Raw genomic sequence first — 23,490 nt, 5'->3', positions numbered from 1 at the left:
GTTCTTGTATGCATAAATAAATAAAATAAATCTTTAAAAAAAAAATAAGGGCCTCCCCGGTAGCGCAGCGGTTGAGCGCCATGCTACAAAGCTGTCCACGGCCTCTGCAACACTGGTTCGATTCCCTGCCGGCCAGGGAGAACCCCACATGGCACAGCAGACCTCTCCTGTCTAGCCTGCTGCTCCCCTCAGCAGTGTCTTCAGTCCGTCTGCCTGTTTTGCTCTCCGCTCTGGTGAATTCTCTCACCTTCCCGTGCTTCTGACCTGTACCCCAGTCTTATATTAATAAATAAATAAAATCTTAAAAAATAAATAAATGAGTGAATAAAATGGTCCAAGGAAATTTTCACTTACTACAGAAGTAAATTTGTTAAGGTAGTTAGTTTTTAAAAGTTTCTATTTTCTTATTAACTAAAATCATGTGAATTAAAAAATTTTAGTTCATTATTTTTTGATTGTTCAAAATATGAAATATTAAGTGAAGAAAAATTAAGTTTACTTAAAGATACTAAAAAGCCAAACAGCAGTAAAAAGCTTAAAAAACAATAGTTCCCTACTTATCCATTTCCAAGGTCTCCCTTCCAAGAAGTATTTACTTCTTGTTCTTTTCACTATTATTCTGACAAGTATACTTCTTCATTTTCAAAATAATATGCTGCTGTCTTTTGAGTCATTAATTTTAGACATGTCTTTTGGTTCCTTATTAATGGCAAATGAACATGAGTTACCTATTTCATATTATGTTTCTCCTCTATCTTGCCTCTTTTTCCCTTTAGAGTTAATATTACAATTTTTGGTTAAATATGAATTGAGTGTTTACATTATCATATACATTCAGATATTATTTATAGCTGAGCACTGTAGTGTATTAAGTTTCCCTTTTTAATTTATCCTCAAGTTAATAATTGCCGTGTTTTTCATAGATTAATTTCTTTGTTTTTATTGCTATCTCTTGCCATACCTTTCAGCAACCTCTCATAACTATTTCTACAAAGGAAATCTGTCTTTGTAACATTTTCCTTTGAGATGACAGCCCTTCTAGCAGGGCTCCTTGCCCTCTCTTCCCCTCGGTGGTCGCTCACTGGGCTTGCCATGTAGCTTTAATCCTGGAAATCACCTTTCAGTGTCATTAAGGAATTGCCTCTTCCTGTTGTTAGGAGTTGGGATTCCTGTTTTATATTTCTTAAGACCTCTTCTTTCTACTTACTTCTTTTTTTTTTTTTTTTTTTTTTTTAAAGATTTATTTATTTATTATTTATACAAGCACTGGGTACAGTCAGAATCGCGGGAGGGTGAGAAAATTCACCAGAGCCAGAGCGGGGAGCAGAGCAGGCAGAAGGACCGAAGTACACTGCTGAGGGGAGCAGCGGGCGGCAGGAGAGGTCTGCGCGCCATGTGGGACCCTCCTCTGGTGGCCGGGGAGCAGCCCGGGGATCGAACCGGGGCTGCGGAGGCTGCGGGCAGCTTCGCAACCCAGCGCTCAACCACTGTGCCACCGGGGAGGCCCTCTACTTACTTCTTTTAATAGAACCTGTTTCAGTTTTTTGGAATGGGCTGCTAAGGAAGTAAATTTTTATAGCTATTGCATATCTGAGAATGTCTTCATTCTACTAACTTGACTAATAGTTTGGCTCAATGTGGAATTTTAAGCAGAAGTTATGTTGTTTTACAACTTTTAAAGTATTTCTCAATTTTTTTCTACCTTTCTGTGTTGCTTTCAGAAATTGAAAAATATTCTTGTACTTGATCTTACATAGGTGACTTTCCTTTTTCTCCCTCCCTGGCAGGTTATGGATGGACTATCTTTGTCACCACATTTCACAGTGATGTATTAGTGTAGTTTCTCTCCATCTGTGTGGTAGGCTGCTCAGTGAGCATGTTCTCTCTTGATACTTGTATCTTTCTCTGCCCAGAAGTTGCTTGAGTCTCTTCTTTGATTTCCATCCTTTCATTTTTTTCTTTTCTCTTTCTGGAATTTCTTTTATTTGTGTTGATCCTCTCAATCAGAGGATCCTCTGAACCAGGATCCTCTACTTATCTTTTTTTCTCTTGTTTTCTGTTTCTTGGTCTTTGTTTGCTTGGTCTTTGTTTGAGTTTTTAATTTTTGATACCAGGTTTTGATTTTCCAGAACTATTAATGTTACGTGAATTTTTTTTAAATAGCATACTAGTCTGGTTGTAAGAAGAGTTTTTTGGTTTGGTTTTGTTTTATCGTTCAGGGTATGTTACTTCTCCCTACCTTTGGGGAAGTTTTCTTCTAGCAAAATCAGTTTTCTCCAAGATATTTGTCTTTTTTGATCTCTGTGTCATCTGATAGATGAGGAAATTGAGGCAAAGAGAGTTTGCACAGCTTGAGCAGGCTCAAATAGATAGCAAGAACACAGGTATATCAGAACTCAAAAACCATACTTCCTATAACACCAAATGAGACATTTTTATTTTGCATCATTAAGAAACAAAGCAAAATAAAGCTATAGTTTTAAAGAGTTACTCTAGGATTGAATATTAATTTTAAAAATATAAAATGTTGGAAAAGTTCTCAGATGAGCACATGAGTTAATACTGAGTTTTTCTCTTTGTGTTTGATTAATTTATTTTCTAGTCAATTTTTGAGCATGAATTTAAGGAAAACATGAAACTTGAGGCAGTGAACCCTCTTCTCCCTGAAGAAGTGTGTGTTGCTACCATTACTGCAGTGAGAGGCTCCTATCTATGGCTCCAGCTAGAGGGTAAGGGCTAACATTCCTTAGAAGCCTACCTGTGACCACTATCCTTTGCTTTTCCTGTTACCTCTGTAATATGATTAGCTATGTAGGGGTTTTATTCAGAGACTGCTAATTTGCGATTCAAGATTCTAATTTGTGATACAAGATTTCTAAGGTAAATTCTAAAAATTTATCTTCCTGTCCTTGACTTTCAAGTTTGAGGAAATGACTGTAAATAAAAAACATCAACTATAGAGTCCTCTATTTTCTTGAAGAGAAAAAAAGTGTAAGTTAAATGGCATATATTTTGATGTGACGAAAATATAAATGAGCATGAACATTTTTACACCTGGCTTATTCAAGAAATAATATTTTGGCTGTCCCCAATTTATAGAACCAAAAGGTATGTATAATAGAGAAGATATACTAAAAGTAATATTCAAGGGTTGGACTAGTTTGTGAATGGAAAGCACAGTGTGAGTACTCAGTGTGGCAGTAACTATATATGGCCTAGATTTCTTTTTTATTTGACTGACTCGGTACTTACTGTTTCCAGTTTATAGAGTTAGCATTGAATGCAGATTTCCAGGACTTGTATTGAATATAGACTTCTACACAATGCCTACTGAGTATCTTGCCTATGTCACTTTGAATTCACTGGTGTACCTCCTGGCGTATTACTGAATACCTAATATTCTCATTGAGTAGAACAGTTACTTTTGCCCTTTGATTTCCAGTTGTTTCTTGGAGTTGACTGACTTTTGTTAACATCTGAATGCTATTCTCACTTCAATAGCACATACACTAAAATTGAAACCATAAAGAGAAGATTAGCATGGCTCCTTGCACAAGGATGACATGCACATTTGTGATGGGCTCTATAAAACAAAACAAAACATCTGAATATGACTACTAGTAATTCCAGTTGCTTTTTGGTGTTCCCTAGCTGAGAATCACCCGGTACATTCACTGTCCATTTTGGTCTTTAAGCATTTATGCATGGGGGACAGCTTTCCTTTTTTCCTTAGTGTTTGTCACACATGAAAAAGTAGGTGTTTTGTGTAAAAGTATTACAGACTGTTTTATTGAAATAGTAGGACATTAACTAGGAAGTAATTTAGGGGGTTTTTAATTGACAAATAATTTTTTAAATCTAAACAGGTTCTAAGAAGCCCATACCTGAATGTATTGTGAGTGTGGAGTCCATGGACATATTTCCTTTGGGTTGGTGTGAAACCAACGGCCACCCCCTCAGCGCTCCTCGGCGAGCACGCGGTAGCTATGTATTTCTGTGTCAGGGGTTGATTGATAAATTATTTGTTGTGTGACTACAAACATCAGGATGAATCTGGACATTTCAGAGAAAAATAAAATGGTTATTATTTACTGAAACAAACATCATCTGTGTTTTTGTGGGTCAGAAATTTGGACACAACTTAGCTGGGTCCTCTGGATCCAGGTGTCTCACAAAGCTGCAATCAAGATGACTCTAGTCATCTATGGTGCAACTGGGGGAGGCTCTGCTCCTGAGTTTATTGAGGTAATTACTGGCAAGAATTCATTTCTGTGTGGGTTTTTGGACTGAGGGCCTCTTCATAGGCCAGCTCACAGCATTGTAGTTGGCTATCTTTAAGAAGTCAGAATGTTTTTATAATCTAACCTTAAAAGTGACATCCACCCCACCCCCTTTTAAGAACAGCTTCATCATACCCCTTAGTAATCATCTCTCCATTCTTCCCTAGCCCATGGCAGCTACTAATCTCCTTTCCATCTCTATAGATTTACCTGATCTGTACATTTGTGTAAATGAACTCTATAAATGGAATCATATAATATGTAGTTTTTTGTGATGACTTCTCTTACTTAGGATAATGTTTTCAGAGTTCATTTATGTTATGTGGGTTGTCGGAAAAGTCATGACTTATTTTTTTCTATGTTTTTCAAGCAAAAATGTATCATGACTTTTCCTACAACCCAAAAGTTTTACATTCTCCCCAGCACTTGCTGTTTTCTGGAAGGTTTCTGGTAGGCTAGTTGGCTTTTTTGGGGTAATAGCCATTTTGGCGGGTATGAGATGATATCTTACTATGGTTTTAATTTGCATTTCCCTAATTGTTACGTTGAACATCATTTCATGTGCTTATTGGCCATTATTATATCTTCTTTGGAGAAATGCCTAATAAATCCTTACCCATCTTTTTAATTTTTATAATTATTGAGTTTTAAGATTTCTTTATATAGTTTAGATATTAATCCCTTACCAGATAGATGATTTGTAGATACTTTCTCCCATTCTGTGGCTTTCCCTCTCTTGACTGTGTCCTTTGGACATCGGTTTTATTTTTAATGAAGTCCAATTTATTTTTTCTTTTGTTTCCTGTGTTTTTGGTATCATAGCCAAAAAATCATTACCAAATTCATTATCATGAAGATGTTTCCCTTTGTTTTCTTCTAAGAGTTTTATAGCTTCAGCTCTTATGTTTACATTTTTGATCCATTTGAGTTTATTTTTGTATTTGGTGGAAGTTAAGAGTTTAGGTGGTATTCCCTTTTCCCAGCACCATTTGTGGAAAAAATTACTTTCTCCATTGAATGGTCTTGGCACCTTGTCACAATCAGTTTTTCTTTTGAATATCTGTTATTTTGAATATCCTGCTTAGGAAATATCCTGCTTAGGAAATATTCATAAGAGTTGATTGACCCAGGGAACCCTGAAAATATTTTTGGTCTTTGTTTAAAGACTCCTACACAGAAAATGTGCCTTAGTCTGGATATTTAGAGGTAGCACTAATTTGTAGTATTTACTAGTTAAATATACACAGAACCAGATTTTAAATAGGCTGTTAATATAATACATATTTAATTTTTTTTTAAATTTTTCTTGACATTTATATTTTTGTTTTGTTCTTGTAGTACACAAACAGAGGAAAATTGCAGTGGTTCAACCAGAAAAACAGTAAGTAATATAACAAATATTTTGTATAGTTGACATTTAAAAATGAGAATCTCTAGAAAAAGAAATAACTATTTCAATAGAATATATCTCTTCATATGTTATTTTCTCAGATGGGAACATACTCCTTCAATTCAGAATACTTTTTTTTTTTTTTAAAAAGATTTATTTTTCCATACAAGAGCTGGGATACAGGCCAGAGGGGGGTGAGAGGATTCACCAAAGACAGAGTGGGGAACAGAGCAGGCAGATTGACCGAAGTACACTGCTGAGGGGAGCAGTGGGCGAGTCAGAAAAGGTCTGCTGAGCCGTGTGGGTTGCTCCCTGGCCGGGCTGGAGGATCAAACTTGTGCTGCAGAGGCTGCGGACAGCTTTATGGGTTGCATCTTACCCCTTGCACTCCCGGGGAGGTCCTCAGAATACTTCTTATAGATGCACACATTTTCTAAAGTGGCATTATATAAACAAAAGGGTAAAATGAGGTTGTATGATACTCCCTGAGTTGAGATTTGGCTATTAGAGCCTGAGGCTATTTGAATTAAAGAGAGGAAATGGAGTCTTTCTGCCATATTTGTTAAGGAAGAGCAAAAATTATAAATCAGGGGCCTCTTGGTGGTGCAGGGGTTAAAGTATCAGCACTAATAAGCTGTCACTAATAAGCCACTGCTGCAAGAGTTCAATCCTAGGCCAGGGAGCTGACCCACATGGTGCAGCAGACCTCTCCTGTCTTGCCTGCTGCTCCCCTCAGCAGTGTCTTTCAGTAGATCCACCTGTTCTGTTCCCCACTCTGTCTCTGGTGAATCCTCTCACCCCCGCACCTCTGGCCTATATCCCAGTCATTGTATGCATAAATAAAATAAATCTTTTAAAAAATTGAAAATCAGAATATGATCTGTCACAGTGGGGGGAAAGAAAACTTGCATTAGAAGATAACTCTTAAAAAAAAAGACATACCAAGAGGAGAGCCTTCGTATCCCATTGAGAAACCCTTAGTAGAATACCTTCATACATGGCTTTTGAGAAGGATTTAGCAGTGCCATAAAAATACAAGGGTTTCTGTGTGTATGTTTGTGTGTTTAAACATTGGGTTTTCAATTCTGTATTGGTCTGCTTGGGCTCTCATAACAAAGTAACACAGACTGGGTGGTTTAAAACAACAGAAATTTATTTTCTCATAGTTTTGGAGGCTAATAGTCCAAGATCAAGATACCAAATTAGGTTCCTGGTCAGGGCTCTCTTCCTAGCTTGCTTGGAAGCTGTGTCTGCACATGGCGCAGACAGGAAGCAGAAGCTAGGGATATGTTTTTCCATTTTTCTTACTATATGGCCACCAGTCGTATTAAACTATAGCCTCACCCTTATTTGCCTAAAAGCCCTATCTCCAAACATATACTGGGTGTTGGGGTTTCAACAAATGAAACTAAAGTGTACACAATTTAGTATATAGCAAATTCTATGTAATTTGTAGCTACTTTTAAGTAGAAAAATGAAAATACAAGTGGGAGGAAAAAAACACAGTATTGTTTCCCAGGTACAGGTGTGAGATAGCAATAATGAAAACTGGCCTTGGGTTTTTCATTGACTGAATTATCAAGACTGAGCTAATGCTTAGTTAGGGCATACTCTAAGAAGATAATAATACTTTGGCCTTGCTACATACAGAGTAAATCTAGGTTGTGTTGTATTGTTGTTGTTATTTTTGTTTTTTTTTTTTTTTACATAATTTGTCTTCAGTTTTGAAACTAAAGAAAACAGATCCTGTGTAAAAAATATTTTGGTTTTTGCTTAAAATAAGTTTACTTGTGAATTAAGAAACCCACAAGGAATTCTATACTTTGTTGCTCATATAAATGAAAGAAAATTGACTTGAACTTGTAGTATCACAGCATTTTCTGCAGACTGTTGGCTCTTAGAACTAGAATGTTAGAAGTTGGAACATGTTCATAGTTTTAAAAAACAATTTTTTTTTTTTAAAGTAAAATCAAGGGAAGCACCTTCCCTTACAAATTTTGTAACCTACCACATTTGCTTTCTTAGATTTGAGGGAAATTAGCTGTTAGACTTTACTGACCTTAAGGGTTATCTCATGATTTTGTGTGTTTTCTTGACCCAGAATACCATCTTCAAGGACTCTCCATGAGGGCCTGAAGAATCAGGAGCTGAACTCCGCAGACTCAGGTAAAAGTACATATAATCTTATGAAAAAGAGGAACTTTAGTTTCTTTTAATGGATTTTTCCAAAAATAAATTGAAGAACACATTTGATTATAGGCTGTAGCTTCATAGAGGGGTGTCTTAATTGTGTTTTAGAATAGTAACTGGAAGACATGTATTTAGTTTAACAATTATCTCTAAGCAGTTTCTGTTTATTTATAATAATTATAGCTATTTTTTACTGATCACTTATCAGTGCCTCGAGGCAGTATTACCATCACTGAGTTTAAACAACCTGAGGCTTTTCAGGCAATAGTCTTTCTTAAGCTGAGTAGTTGAAACATGGATATCTACTCATTTTTAAACCCTTTTTTAAAATGATATAAACATTCTCTCTTTCTCTCTCTCTCTCTCTCTCCCCCCCCCCGTGTGTGTGTGTGTGTGTGTGTGTATTTTACAGTTAAAAAAATAGTCATAATAGTCATTGGGAAAACAGATTATTCCAGAGGGTATGCCTGATAAATGAGACAAAAATCATGTTTTTTTTTTTTTTTTTTTTTTTTTTACCCAAAGGTTTTTTTCCCTAGAACTGCTCTTGACGACCTTTGCTGGTTGTATAGCACTTACCATCTTGACTGTGTATTCTTGTACCGATATTTATTTGGAAGGTATTTAGTAGTTGCCTAGAAAAGAAAGGAAACCAGAGTTCACAGTGGTCACACAATCTATGGCTGGTAGGGTCAAAATGGACCTCAAATTTTTCTCAAGTTCAAAGTACTTTTCTCTCTTCTTCCTACTGCCTTTTCATTATATCACTTAAACAGAATCTGAGCTGTTTTAACACATTTACTTTTTTAATAGTTACCTTTATTAGAATAACAATTTTATTTGTTTATTTTTATTTCCTTATAGTTTTTTACAGAACTTTTAGTGCATTTAACACATAGGGTGGTAGTGGCACTTTCATGACATTAAAGGGAAAGCCCTAAACTTTCTCTAATATAAATAGCTGACTGATACGTAACTGCTAAAGAAGTTTCCCTATACTTCTAGTTTTCTGTGAACCTTGTTCAGAAACATTTTTGTATGTATATGTTTACAAAATAATTTTTCTTCAGCATTTATACATTCATATTTACAAAATAAATATTTTTCAGCATTGAATGATCATACGATTTTTCAAGTTTATAATGTGAATTTCATTGGGAGAATTTTTTAAATGTTAAACCATCCTTGCCTTCCTGGGGTAGCTCTCACTTGATCATAATTCTTACTTGACCATGTCTTTTGCATGCTCAGCAGAATAGCATTAGTACTAATTTCTCTTTTGCAACTACCTTTTAAAAGTTGCTGTATAATTGATATATTAATTTCAGATGTACAATACAGTGATTTGACATTTGTACATTTTATAGATAATCACAATACATCTAATTAACATCACCATACCTATTTACATTTTTCCCCCTCAGAGGAAAACTTTTTTTTTTTAAAGATTTATTTATTTATGCATACAAAGAACTGGGGTGTGGCCAGAGGTGTGGAGGGGGAGAGAATTCAGCAGAGACTGAGCAGGGAACAGAAAAGGCAGATCAACTGAAATACACTGCTGAGCAGAGCAGCTGGTAAGTAAGGAGAGGTCTGCTACACCATGTGGGTAGCTCTCTGGCCGGCCGGGGCTCAAAATCATGCTGCAGAGGCTGCAGATAGCTTCACAGTGCTGTGTTTAACCCCTTGCGCCACCAGGGAGGCCCCAGAGGAGAACTTTTAAGATGTACACTTGGAGTTACATCCCTGGCCAGGGAGCTGACCCATATGGTTGGTGCAGCAGACCTCTCCTGTCTCGCCCACTGTTCCCCTCAGCAGTGTATTTCAGTCAGTCTGCCTGTTCTGTTCCCCACTCTATCTCTGAATAGTGAATCCTCTCACCCCCAACCCCAGCACCTCTGACTTGTACCCCAGTTTTTGTATGGGTAAATAATGAAATCTTTTTTTAAAAAAAAAAAAGTACTCTCTTAAGCAACTTTCAAGTATATAATATAGTATCATTAACCATAGCTGCCATGTTGCAGGTTACATCCCCAAGACTTATTTATAGCTGGAAGTTATTGTACGTTTTGGTCACTTTTACGCATTTCGCCCATTGCCCTGTCTCTTCCACCTCTGTCACCACCACCTCCCTCTGCCCCAGTAGTCACCATGTGTTCTCTGTGTCTATGAGATGGGTTTTTTCACATTCTGTACATGTAAGTGAGATCATAGGGTTTTTGTCCTTTTCTGAGTTATTTCACTTAGCATACTTCCTTCAAGGTCCATGCTTGTCATGAATGGCAGGATTTCCTTTTTGTGGCCAAATAATATTTCATTGACTAATATTCTAGTATATTTATACCGTATTTTCTTTATCCATACATCCATTGATGACTTCCATGTCTTGGCTATTGTAAATAATGCTGCATTGAACATAGGGGTGCATAGATCTTTTCAAGTTAGTGTTTTTATTTCATTCAGATAAATACCCAAAAGTGGGACTTTTTGGGTCTCATGTTATAATTTTGGTTTAAGTTTTTGAGGAACCTCCATACTATTTTCCATAGTGGCTGCACCAATTTGCGTTCTTACAAACAGTGCACAAGGGTTCCCTTTTTTCCACATCCTTTTCAACACTTTGTCTTTTTGATAATCACTATTCTAATAGATGAGACATCACCTTCTCATGGTGGTTTTGATTTGCTATCAAAGGGTAAGAGAAATTTTAAAAATTACAAGAAAGCACTGTTTTTTAATGTTAACTATACTAATGCCAACTGAAACTACAGAATTAAGGCATATACATCTCCTGTTGTGACCTCTACCAAGTTTGTTTGGGCTAGGTTTTGTCATAGGTCAGTGTACCCTGGGAACATATTCTGAGACTCTGATACTTACATGCAGGTGTTTCATTGGGGAGTGCTTTTGGGACTAGTTCCTGGCAGGGTAAAGAAAGCAGTATTGGGCAGAGGGGAAAGTTCAACTATAGTCCATTTGTAACAGAAATTACCACCAGTCATACAGGAAACTGGGATAGCCACTCTGAGTCACCCTTGCCTGAAGAGTGGTGGCTATATCTTTGTAATTCCTTATTGGTTACTTGTTAAAAATTGGCTGCTGCTCCCTTTCCACGTCACATAGGGTAGAACCTTGGGCAGAGTGGCTCTTTTCTATTGAGATCACACCCTGACTGAGGATAATTGCAGAACAGTTTTACAATCACCATTCCCAGCAGCAGGGAGCATAACTACCTTAATTCCAAAGAGAGGGATCTGGGTGGCAGAGTTCAAATGGGTAAGTGGACACAGACATAATAACCACTGTGCTGAGACTACATTCTTTTATTTTTTTAAAGATTTGTTTTATTTATTTATGCATAGGGTATAGGCAGGAGGTGCAGGGTGGGGGTAAGGGGGTGAGAGGATTCACCAGAGACAGATTGGGGAGCGGAGCAGGCAGACTGACTGAAAGGCACTGTTGAGGGGAGCAGCGGGCGAAACAGGAGAGGTCTGCTGCGCCATGTGGGTTATCTCTCTGGCAGGGCATCAGACTCAGGCCATAGAGGGGATAGTGCTGACACTTAATCCCTAGGCCACCAGGGAGGCCCAAAGGCTAGTTTTTTTTTTTTTTTTAAGATTTATTTATTTATTTATACAAGCATTGGGTACAGTCAGAAGCGTGGGAGGGTGAGAGAATTCACCAGAGCCAGAGCGGGGAGCAGAGCAGGCAGAAAGACCGAAGTACACTGCTGAGGGGAGCAGCGGGCGGCAGGAGAGGTCTGCGCGCCATGTGGGACCCTCCGCCAGTGGCTGGGGAGCAGCCGGGGATCGAACTGGTGCTGCAGAGGCTGCGGGCAGCTTCGCAACCCAGAGCTCAACCGCTGCGCCACAGGGAGGCCCAAGACTACATTCTTAATGAAAGAGTGAATACTGTGTACTTCAGGGCAATGTGGGCAATGTATACATATTTCCTTTCCTTAACATTGGATTAATAGGGCAGTATCATCAGAAGAGTTTGTCTGCTCTATATGAAAATGAAGATGTTTTAGTGCCTTTGAATTTTTTATATTTATTAGCTAACTTCCAACCACTATGAGATAGATTAAAAAGTTACATTGCAGTACAATATTCATACTGAAAAATAGTTGAAGGCTTAGGTACATTCCATAATGCCAAAAAGACTTAGAGATATGGGGGCCTCCCTGGTGGCGCTGGGGTTAAAGACACAGCACTATCAAGCTATTGTCAGCCAATGCAGCACAAGTTTGACACCCGCCCCATCCCCTAACCCTAGGCCAGGCAGCTAACCCACATGTCGCAGCAGCAGACCTCTCTTATGTCACCAGCTGCTCCCCTCAACAGTGTTTTTCAGTCACTGTGCCTGTTCTGTTCCCACTGCCTCTGGTGAATCCTCTCACCCACCCCCGCCCCCAGCCTGCACCCTAGTTCTTGTATGCAAATAAATAAATCTTTAAAAAGAAAAACTTAGAGATGTGGTCACAATGTAGTCTCAGCCCTTAGAAATATTTCAGAATAGATTATTGAATAATTGGCAATCAGGAAGCATCATGCCTTCTTAAAGTAAATCCTCTACTTCCTTTAGTGCTAAAAATACAGGCCCCTGGAACATTATTGCATTTACCCAGGAGTTAATCTGCACATAATTCAGTATGTTGTTTGATATTAGCAGATGAATCTATAAAGTTATCAGTATTTCTTTTTTTTAAGGGAAGCCACCATAGGGTTGTTTTGGGGTTTTTTTTAGATTTATTTATTTTTGCATACAAGAGCTGGAGTACAGGCCAGAGATGCCGGGGGTGGGGTGGTGGTGAGAGGATTCACCAGAGACAGAGTGGGGAACAGAACAGGCAGACTGACCAAAATACACTGCTGAGGGGACCAGCGGGCGAGACAGGAAAGGTCCGCCTTGCCATGCAGGTTTCTCCCTGGCCGGCCAGGGATTGAACTCGTGCTGCAAAGGCCGTGGATCACTTCACAGTGCGGTGCTCAACCCCTTGCACTACCAGAAGGGTATTCTCAGATAATGTGTTAAGCTTCAAAATATGTAATTCTTAACTTTATATGATGGTAAATAGACTTCTTGTTTCCCAGTCACTTCCCCATTCATCTTTGGAAACAAAAGGTAGACAATGACTTTGTTCTGAATATTTGTTTTTTTCATTTCCCAGTTATGATTAATGGAAAATATTGCTGTCCAAAGATATACTTCAACCACCGTTGTTTCTCAGGGCCATATCTTAACAAAGGCAGAATTGCTGAGCTTCCTCAATGTGTAGGACCTGGAAACTGTGTCCTAGTCCTCAGAGAGGTAAGGTTCTTGCCTAGAGCAAAGGAACTTGGAAATTTCACAGCAGTCTTGTAGATTTACTCATACAGGGATCTGTATGTCATAGATGTGACAACTCTACCAACATGGATGGAGCTAGAAGGGATCATGCTCAGTAAAATAAGCCAGAAAGAAAAAGAAAAATACTGCATGGTTTCACTTATAGGAGGGATGTAGGGGATCCACATCAGGGATTAAGGGGGAAAAAAGTTATTAAAGTAAAAATCAAAATCAACAGGCAACTATAAACCAGAGACATTCTGCCAGGGGAGAGAAGGGGGTAGAATCGAAACGGGAGGGAAGAGCACAAAGGACTAGGGTGATGGTTCACAGGTGAATTGGTGGTGAGAATTTCATGGGCACTATAACTGAGATGAGAAAGCATACATTGTACAAAAATGAAGAATGATGTAAAATAAATAAATAAATATGTTTTTAAAGTGACTAACTTTTCTCATGTTTTGGATAAGAAAATTGGGCACTTAATTATTTCTGATCCCTAGAAGTCATTCACCTAAGCAGTTCTACACACAACAGGTTCACTTCTGTCAACACAGATGTCAGAGTCCACATGAGAACTATGAAAGAAAATATGCAGTTACTTTAGTTCTTGAGAGACTGTGTGGTGTTAACCCTGAAAAAGCTACACATCCATTGGCCTTTCAGAACTTCCCAGCCAGTGCTATACTATCAGTAATATATGTGAGGGGTATTATACCTCTTAGTCATTAAAGTAGAAAGGCATGCTGTGGGAGCTTGGAGCCTTCTGGGACAGATACTTGCAGCAACAAGAAGACTCAGCTGCTTACAAAGTGTCCCAAACAAATACAGTTTTTTTGTGTGTGTGATGTGACTGACTCGGAAAGGATTTAGAAGCATATATTAAAGTGATTTTTAATTCATGGTACCTGTTTCTTTTTCACTAAAATGTTTTGAATATTGAAGGAGGATCTGGTTACTTTCTTATTTACAACTTTGGCCCTCTGCCTCATCTTCACCATTATTATTTTGTTAATATTTATTAATATTGCTAGCATTGATCTCCTAATTGACATTCTAGGGTTCTAATGGTCTATTTTTTTTTTCCTTCCCAACTCTTGTTTTGGTTTTAAAAAAATGGAATTCAGGTCCTCACTTTACTTATCAATGCAGCCTATAAACCCAGTCGAGTCCTTCGGGAACTGCAGCTGGACAAAGACTCTGTATGGCATGGATGTGGGGAAGTCCTTAAAGCCAAGTGAGTAGGTTCTGCACTTTATTCTTATTTGTCCCTAACAGGTCATGGAATCAGGTCTTCTTGGATAATATTAGAATACTTACATTCTGTTGGTTAGTTTTTCAGCTATTTATGAAGGAGCAGTTGTTTTCTTTTTTAAGTTTCCATACTGCCATGAGCCAATATTTTTATTAAATATGATAAAAATTAGTTATAAGAAATAAGAAATTTGAAAGACACAAAAATATGAGAACAATTTTTGTTATTAAATTTGAGAGCAATATAAAATTACTTTCGCAAACTACTATGAAAGTTTTATAAACGTTTACTCTTATTACCTGACCTGATTTTGTCGTGGATGGGTGACACTTGGAAGGTTATGCTGGTCCATGGGTCATACACTGTGGGTCACTATCATAGGGTAAAGAAAGATTTACTAAAAGTCATTGTTCTTTCAGTAGTTAGTGTAGAAGTTACTATTTGAAACTTAAACTTAGGAACCAAAAGCAAGAACTATATTTTGCTAATTTAAATACCCCAGCTTTTAATTATCATAGCTTACTAAATTATAAATTTACTTACAATGTGCATAAACTTGTTTTCAGTGTTCTTAAACTTTAAAGAATATTCTAAGTAGTAAAAAAAAAGTTTACGTCTGTTAATATAGTTGATTTTTCTGTGGTTAATAACTGGCCCATTAAACTTAGTATCTGGTGTCTTCCAATGGCAGATACAAAGGAAAGAGTTATCGCGCTACTGTTGAAATAGTGAAAACAGCAGATCGGGTAACTGAATTCTGCCGGCAGACCTGTATCAAACTGGAGTGCTGTCCTAATCTTTTCGGTCCACGGATGGTTCTGGATAAATGTTCTGAGAACTGTTCTGTACTTACAAAGACCAAATATAGTGAGTCATTTTTTCATATTTGTTACCTGTACCTTTTATCCTGGTAAGTTTTTATTTCACAGGCATTCACTTAGTGCAGAGATATACAAACTTTGTCTGTAAAGGACCTAATAGTAAATATTTTGGGCTGCAGGTCATATGATCTTTTTTGTATATTTATTTTTTGTTTTCACTGTTTAAAGAACACCTTTAAAAATGTAAAAACCATTTTTAGCTTGAGTACCATACCAACGCAGGCCGTGGGCTACATTTGGCCCACAGAACCTAGTTTGCTAATATACACACACAAATATACTGTAATGTAATATAATAATATGAGCATTGTATATAAAGCATGTAATGGGATATATAATAATATATAATTCATTCACATAATCTGCAAGTATATTTTATGTGTCCACTGTGTGCCACCACTGTTATAGGAGCATTGGCATGGCATACAGGAGTAAAGAAAAAAATCCCTTTCTTCATTGAGTTTACATTTTTATGTGGAAGACAGATAATAAACAAGTGAACAAATATAGAGAGGTAAGTACTATGGAGAAAAATGAAATAAAATAAGCAAGTAAAGTAGGAATGTGAGGAAGACAGGGAGGTTGGGCGAAGTTTATACAGATGGTCAGGACTGTCTTCCTGATAGGTAACAATCTGAAGCAAGAGAGCCAACTGTGTGCAGACATGTGGGTGAGACTGTTCTTGGTAGGGCAGCAGGAGCACAGGCATGTGGCAAGAAAGAACATGCTTAGTGTCTTTATTTTTTTATTATAAGTTCTTTTTTTTTAAGATTTATTTATATATACAAGCACTGGGGTACAGGCCAGAGGCTGGAGGGTGAGAGAATCCACCAGAGACAGACTGGGGAGCAGAACAGGCAGAAGGACTGAAATACAATGCTGAGGGGAGCAGCGGGCTCGACAGGGGAGGTCTGTCGACCCATGTGGGAATCTCCCTTGCAGAGCGGGAATTGAACCAAATCAAACCGGTGGCACTGCGGAGGTGGTGGACAGCTTCACAGCACTGTGCTCAACCCTCTGCGTCTGCGCCACCGGGGAGGCCCCTTTAAAAAGCAGCAAAGAGCAGGAGTGGTTGAGGAGGTAGGAGGGTATGGAGCAGGTAATGGGAAACCTCTGAACCAAACCATCACCTGTTCCTTCTCATTGCTTCTCTTCCTTGTGAAATGGCAAAAAGGAAAAAAGTCATACAGGTTGAAATTTCCAATTCAGAGCCTCTTCAAGGTATTGTTACCAAAAGACAAAATTGTGTTCAACCTTTTCTTAAATCCCACAATATAATGCAGAATAGGGATTTCTAATTCTGTGCCTCATAAGTTTTATGTATGCAAATCACCTGAGGGTCTTGTTAAAATAGGGGTCCTGACTCATCAGATCTGAGGGTATCTATGACCAAAGTGTCTGCATTTCCAATAAGATACAAGATGTTGATGTTTTAGTTCCAAGATCCACTTTAGCAAAATGAACTTTCTAATAAATATTACAAATTCATGTAAGAATCTAACCTTCTAGTTTCTATTTATTGGATTGTTAACTCCTTAAAGGCACAGATTATCTTAGTTTACTATGTCAGAGTTAGCATTTACTTTGCAAACTTTTAGTAGCTAAGTAAAATACCCTCTTCATGTAAGTCCATATTTAGCACACCACTTCGAGCCTTTGGAAGATGCATGGATTTTGTTATGCCTTTTTTTTTTTTTCTGTTTTAACAATGATACATTTGAAACTAGCTTAGATTTTAGGAGACAGTCTTTGTAATTTTTCTTAATTAGTAATTTGAGTAACGTCAAATGGATGTATGTTCTATATACATCCTTTAGAAGAACTTACGTTTTTTTCTGCAAAAATTATATTTCAATATCTAACTCAGCTAAAATATATGTCTCATTTCTTTAATTGTCTCTGTATTCTACTTGATATATAAATATGTGAAGGATCTAGAATTGCCAAAACAATTCTAGAAAAGATTAAAATTGGAGGACTTCAAATTTTACAAGAAAGCTATAGTAATTAAGAGTGTGGGGTATTGCTGACCCAGTAGTCAGCGTGATGGCACAGAATAGAGAGTTCAGAAATAGAGCCAAAAAATGTGAAACAACTTATGTGGTTAAATGATTGTCATCAGAGATGACAAAAAAAATTAATGGAGAAAGGAAATTCTTTCAACAAATGGCAGTAATACAATTTGCTATCCAAATCAAAAAAACAAAATTCCTTGGCTTGTACCTCAATTTCTACAAAAATCAAGATGTATCATAGACCTAATATAAAAGCTAAAGCTATTAAGCTTCTAGAAGAAAACAAGGATATCCTCAAGACACCAACATAAAGGGAAAAATTAATAAACATCACCAAAATTAAAAATCTGCTTTTTAATAATACTGTTTATAAAATGGAAAAGACAAGTCACTGTCTTGGAGAAAATGTTCTTGCTATATCTCACAAATAAAAATTATGTACACTGTATCCTGTATATACATATATATGTATATGTTTCATATATGTGTATATATCCAACAAAGAACTTATCCCCAGAATATATTAAAAACTCTCACAACACAATAAGAATTTTTGAAGTTAGAGAAAGCTGGTATCTGTACAACATTGTGAATACATTAAAACCACTAAACTGTTCATTTAAAAATGGTTATGTGAATTTTGCCTCAATTCAAAAAAAGAATCAGAATGTTCTGGAATTAGATAGTAGTAATGGTTGTATAACATATACTAAAATGTGCACTAAAACCCAGTGAATGTGTACACTTTAAAATGATGAATTTTGGGCCTCCGTGGTGGTGCAAGGGGTTAAACACCACACTATAAAGCAATACACAGCCTCTGCAGCATGAGTTCAATCCCCAACTGCCTGCCAGGGAGAGAGCCACATCATGCAGCAGACCTCCCCTGACTTGCCCGCTGCTCCCCTCAGCAGTGTATTTCAGTCAATCTGCCTGTTCTGTTCTCCACTCAGTCCTCGCATCTCTGGCCTGTACCCCAGCTCTTGTATGCATAAATAAATCTTTAAAAAAAAATAAAATGATGAATTTTATGTTACGAGAATTATATCTCAAAAAATGCAAAACAAGGGCCTACCTGGTGGTGTAGGGGTTAAAGTCTCAGCACTATCAAGCTATCCATTATCTAGCCACATTGCTGCGTGAGTTCAATTCCTGACACAGCAGACCTCTCCTGACTCGCCCGCTGCTCCCCTCAGCAGTGTACTTCAGTCTATCCACCTGTTCTGCTCCCCACTCTGTCTCTGGTGAATCCTCTTACCACCTCCCCCCACACCTCTGGCCTGGACCCCAGTTCTTACATGCATGCATAAATAAAATCTTTTAAAAATGCAAAACAAAACAGCTTTAACAAATGAATAAAAGACTTGGACACTTGACAAAAAAAGATAGGCAAATTGCCAATAACAAGCACATGAAAAAGTGGTATTCAGTATTATTAGTTATCAGGGAAATGTAAATTAAAACTGCAAAGAGAAGTTACTACTCCCCCACTAGATTGGCTAAAATAAAAAAGACTGACAATCCCTTTTGTTGGCAAAGATAGTAAACAACTAGATTTTTCATTCATTACTGGTCAGAGTATAAAATTCACCTCCCTTTTAGAAAGCTGTTCAGTAGTTTTTTAAAAGTGAATCATACACCTGCCCATCCCTGGTCCGGCAATAACATTCATATGTTGCTGTCCCAGGAAAATATGTCTACTGAAAGCCTTTTGCAAGAATGTTCATTGCAACATAGTTAATGTTGAAAAAAAGCGCAACTGCTCATAAACAGAAGACTAAACTGGTGTCATTATATAATAGAAAGCTATTTATTAATATAAATGAAAAAACTACTCATACACACAACAGCATAGATAAAACTCAAAAACATACCAAATGAAAGAAGCCATGCCCCAAAACATACCACCAAATGGTTCCAGAGATGAGGCAGAACTATTCTTAGTGATGGAAATCAGAAGAGTGGTTGCTTTTGGTGAGGAGGACTAACTTGAAAGGAAGAGTGGAACTTTCTGGGTTGATGGAAATGTTCTACATCTTGATGGGGGAAGGTTATTCAGGTTTATGCATTTGTCGCTAATCAAACTATGTTTAAGATCTGGTATTTAAACTTTACTCACATGAAGTATAACAGTTTTCTGCTATGCTATTAGAATTCTTGTGATTTTGAGGTACCCAGAAACAGTGAAACTACTTTTTCTTTGTCATTCACATTTAGCACACTATTATGGAAAGAAGAAAAATAAAAGAATTGGGAGGCCACCTGGTGGGCACAGTAATTTAGCCTGTGCCCTGAAAAAAGCCAGTAAAAGGAGAAAGAGGAGGAAAAATGTTTTTGTTCATAAGAAGAAACGCTCTTCTGCATCTGTTGATAATACTCCAGCAGGATCTCCCCAGGTATCTTTATATGATTTAAAGGAGAGAGATCTGTGATGTAATCTGATCTGTGATGTAATCTGTAATATCTAGAAGCCAGTAGATCACTGCTTTCCCATACAGACACACAAAGAATGCCACAGGTCTTTCTAATTTAGATGTCTTGACCTAATAGATGGTTTTGTGACCCAGGAACTGGTTTGTCCCGAATTTCAATGAATGTTTCCCTTTCCCTCTAGGGAAGTGGGGGTGAAGAGGAGGATGACCCAGATGAAGGGGATGACGACTCCCTAAGTGAGGGCAGTACATCTGAGCAGCAAGATGAGCTGCAGGAGGAGTCAGAAATGTCAGAAAAAAAGTCATGCTCCTCCTCTCCCACCCAAAGTGAGATATCTACATCGCTGCCTCCAGATAGACAAAGGAGAAAAAGAGAGCTTCGTACTTTTTCATTTTCTGATGATGAAAATAAACCTCCTTCACCAAAGGTACCCATTTTAAAAAACACAGTCTTCCTTTTTTCTCATGTTAGAATTTCCCACTAGAACCAGTTGTTAATGATTTCAGCATTCCATTTATTTCAGTATAGACTATAGGTGAATTTCCTGGGTCTTTGTAAATGATTACAAAATCACTGATATATTTGTGTCTCAAAGATTGTTTGGAAATCAGGTGCTTCTTAAGGAGGAAGGCCTCTCAGAGTGGCTAATAGTTTTAAGTATTAGCAATGTTTGCATTGCTAGTTTATTTGTAGCCTGTTACTGAGTTTTGGAAAAATTCTTTTTCTAAGTGTTTTTCATAATATGGTTTGGTAGAAATTATCCTTTTGATTCTCCTTAAACTATTTTTTCTAATGTTATATAACACACATATACTAAAAGAATGATAATTAAGTTAGTGTCTTAAAACTGGATTGCTGTTTAAATATATTCTATGAACAGAAATACTAATTTCTCCTGATAATTTAGTTAAACTGTCTCTTTAGAAATACCATCCCAGGGCCTCCCCGGTGGCGCAGCGGTTGAGCGCTGGGTTGCGAAGCTGCCCACGGCCTCTGCGGCGCCTGTTCGATGGCCTCTGCGGCGCCTGTTCGATCCCCGGCTGCTCCCCGGCCACTGGAGGAGGGTCCCACATGGCGCGCAGACCTCTCCTGCCGCCCACTGCTCCCCTCAGCAGTGTACATCAGTCCTCCTGCCTGCTCTGCTCCCCGCTCTGGCTCTGGTGAATTCTCTAACCCTCCCGCGCTTCTGACTGTACCCAGTGCTTGTATAAATAAATAAATATTTAAAAAAAAATATATGGAATGAACTTATAAAAAAAAAAAAAAAAAGAAAGAAATACCATCCCACTTAACTCCCTACCAGAGAGTGTGTTGAAATACACCAAGGAGCAAATGGGAGATTTAGAAACTATTTTTTTCTGTTGAATTGTTCAAATAAATCTCCACTTCCCTCCACCCCCCACTGATAATTCTTATTATAAAAGGCAAGCATTTCTGAGTACCTAATGTTTCTAGGGATGTTTTTAGAATAAAATAGTTCTTACACCATTTGGTTTGATTTTGTTGTGGGGAATGAAGGAAATAAGGATTGAAGTTGCTGAAAGGCTTCATCTGGACAGTAACCCCCTGAAGTGGAGTGTGGCAGATGTTGTGCGGTTCATCAGATCAACTGATTGTGCTCCTTTAGCAAGAATATTCTTAGACCAGGTAATCACAGAGATCTTTACTTTTTAGTTAATATGTCTCTTTAGCAAAGGACTTTGGATGCAATAGCAAGTCTTAGGAGAAGTATTTCTATCCAAAAGAAAATTACTTTAGTTTCCTTTTATTAGAAAGATGGTTTTACATATCTGACTTCCTTGAAAGCTAAAGCAGATCATCAGCGCATTCCTATTTTTCTTAGAATTTGTTTCCATCCCCCAAATATTTAAAAGGTTAAAATCAGGCATGCCAGGCTTAATAATTTCCAAAATAGTGATTTGTTTGTTTAAAAAAATAACATGTAATTTGTTTGGCTATAAAGGGATGATTAATTTTAAGGCAAGTTTTCTGAAATAGTTCTGTGGCCTTAAATAAGTATGAAATAAGTTTGTTTTGTTAATTGGTGAGTTAAAAATCTATTTGAAGAACTTATCAGTGTTTTATAAATATTACATTCCTACAGAGTAGGAAAAATTGAGTTTACAATTTATATTTTCTTTCAGATTTTCAAAGAGTCCTCTAAAAAAGACATTTCTTTTGGCACATTTTCTTGCCAACTGTAAGTCTAGTTGGTTTACTAGAATGAATTCTTATCCGTCATAAAACTTGATTACTAATTCTGAAGATTCATTAGTGTGAAGGTCTATGAGACACATTTTAAAGGACATGGATGATAAAACATAATGAAAGAAAAGCACAAGGACTCTGATTTTGATAAAGCCTAAGTGAACAGAGCTATCATGATCTGAGTTGCCATTCATGTGTACATCATAGATAATTTGTATTTTATGCTTTAACAGGAAATTGATGGGCAGGCCCTGTTGCTCCTTACCCTTCCCACTGTTCAAGAGTGCATGGACTTAAAATTGGGCCCTGCCATCAAACTTTGCCACCACATAGAGAGGATCAAGTTTGCTTTTTATGAGCAGTTTGCCAACTAAGGAGAACAACCAAAGTGAGCTGTGTCTTTGAAGCACAAATGCAGCAAATCCTTCACCTGCTCTACAAGTGGAGCTGAAATAGTCCTGGGGCTCTGGGCCCAATGGGTGTCGGCTTGCTCTCTTTGCACTTTCAGGGAAGGAGGATCCACACTGAGGAAGCAAAATCTGCACAGAAGTGGCTCTCCTGCCAGTGAACATGCGGGCATCTCTTGTTCAGCAGATTGCCATTAAAAAAAAAAAAAAAGAAAAAAAAAAAAAGGTTGTGAAGAAAGGACTCTACGTAAGAAGAATAAGGATTTCCTTTGGTGTGGCCTGAAAAGAAGGAATAATCTAGGCTGTTGGAAAGAACCCTTTTGGTTTTCTTTTTATTCTGTTCCTTCCCATTGTAGATTGAACTTTGTTCTGTGCTTTCTCTTTCTTAGAAAGAGAGGACCTAGCTTTAAGTCAGCACTGATTTGGGACAGTGCCTAAGGCACATCAGTGCTGCTTTGTCATTGTGTTTTTAAGCTTTCTTAAATTAAAACAGTTCATTTGGGGGATGATTTTGTGACTCTAGGGTTTTGAATGTACAGTCACACTTTGATCCATTTTAAAAATCTATTCTTAGGAGTTCCTTGGTTTTACTACCTCTGTTGATAATTGAGCTTACAGCCATGTATGAGGTTTTTTGTATGATTCCATTTTTAAGCAACACAAACACTAAGACAATGATAAGAGGTGGAGGAAAATAAGTTTGCTGTCTTAAAAAACATTGTGTGAACACTTATACTATCCCATAACTTACCTGGCCTAGGGACTTTGCAGTCATTATTTTCCATCTTGACCTAGCTTAGGCTGTCTGCTTCAAGTAATATTTCAGAGATTGTTGGTATTTCTTTTTAATTACTCTTCCCCATCCCCAGCTGGTTCTTAGAGTCTTTCATTTTGTGTTTATTTTTCTCCTCAGTTGTTTTTCTTTCATTTCTAGAGTCATTTGGGTAAAAATCACTAAGCCACAGTAAAGCCTATGCCCCCCCCCCTTGTATCTACAAGCATATAGTAAGGAAGCACAACAGAAAATGTTTTGAAGGGTGATGCAGAGCATGGAGTTTCTGCATCTTCAGTGATTGATAAAGATTGAGAGGTGGTTAAGGATT

The 23,490-nt window shown here is 37.6% G+C and overlaps 1 protein-coding gene and 1 non-coding gene across 5 annotated transcripts in view; both read left to right on the top strand.

Moving 5' to 3' along the window:
* Positions 1-22,896, top strand: part of SFMBT1 (Scm like with four mbt domains 1) — an 84,941-nt gene extending 62,045 nt beyond the window's left edge. For all 4 annotated transcript variants that reach the window (XM_037530588.1, XM_037530578.2, XM_054694632.1 and 1 more), the window contains exons 11-21: positions 2,603-2,729; positions 3,867-3,980; positions 5,619-5,661; positions 7,772-7,836; positions 13,031-13,170; positions 14,316-14,425; positions 15,135-15,310; positions 19,557-19,735; positions 19,954-20,199; positions 21,291-21,419; positions 22,214-22,896. In XM_037530588.1, coding sequence (XP_037386485.1) covers positions 2,603-2,729; positions 3,867-3,980; positions 5,619-5,661; positions 7,772-7,836; positions 13,031-13,170; positions 14,316-14,425; positions 15,135-15,310; positions 19,557-19,735; positions 19,954-20,199; positions 21,291-21,419; positions 22,214-22,354 — 1,470 coding nt within the window. In that variant the 3' untranslated portion in view covers positions 22,355-22,896. The remainder of the gene's footprint in view (positions 1-2,602; positions 2,730-3,866; positions 3,981-5,618; positions 5,662-7,771; positions 7,837-13,030; positions 13,171-14,315; positions 14,426-15,134; positions 15,311-19,556; positions 19,736-19,953; positions 20,200-21,290; positions 21,420-22,213) is intronic.
* On the top strand, positions 3,483-3,593 carry LOC119237723 (U6 spliceosomal RNA). The gene has a single exon (XR_005123375.1). It is a non-coding gene; the product is annotated as a U6 spliceosomal RNA (small nuclear RNA).
* Positions 22,897-23,490: the final 594 nt, after the last annotated feature.

Source organism: Talpa occidentalis, unplaced genomic scaffold (assembly GCF_014898055.3).
Source record: "Talpa occidentalis isolate TD23 unplaced genomic scaffold, MPIMG_talOcc4v2.1 talOcc4.10, whole genome shotgun sequence".
In the NCBI taxonomy this organism is placed as follows: domain Eukaryota; kingdom Metazoa; phylum Chordata; class Mammalia; order Eulipotyphla; family Talpidae; genus Talpa; species Talpa occidentalis.
The sequence above is the reverse complement of the archived record's forward strand: the minus strand, read 5'-3'. Positions and strand labels throughout refer to the sequence as shown.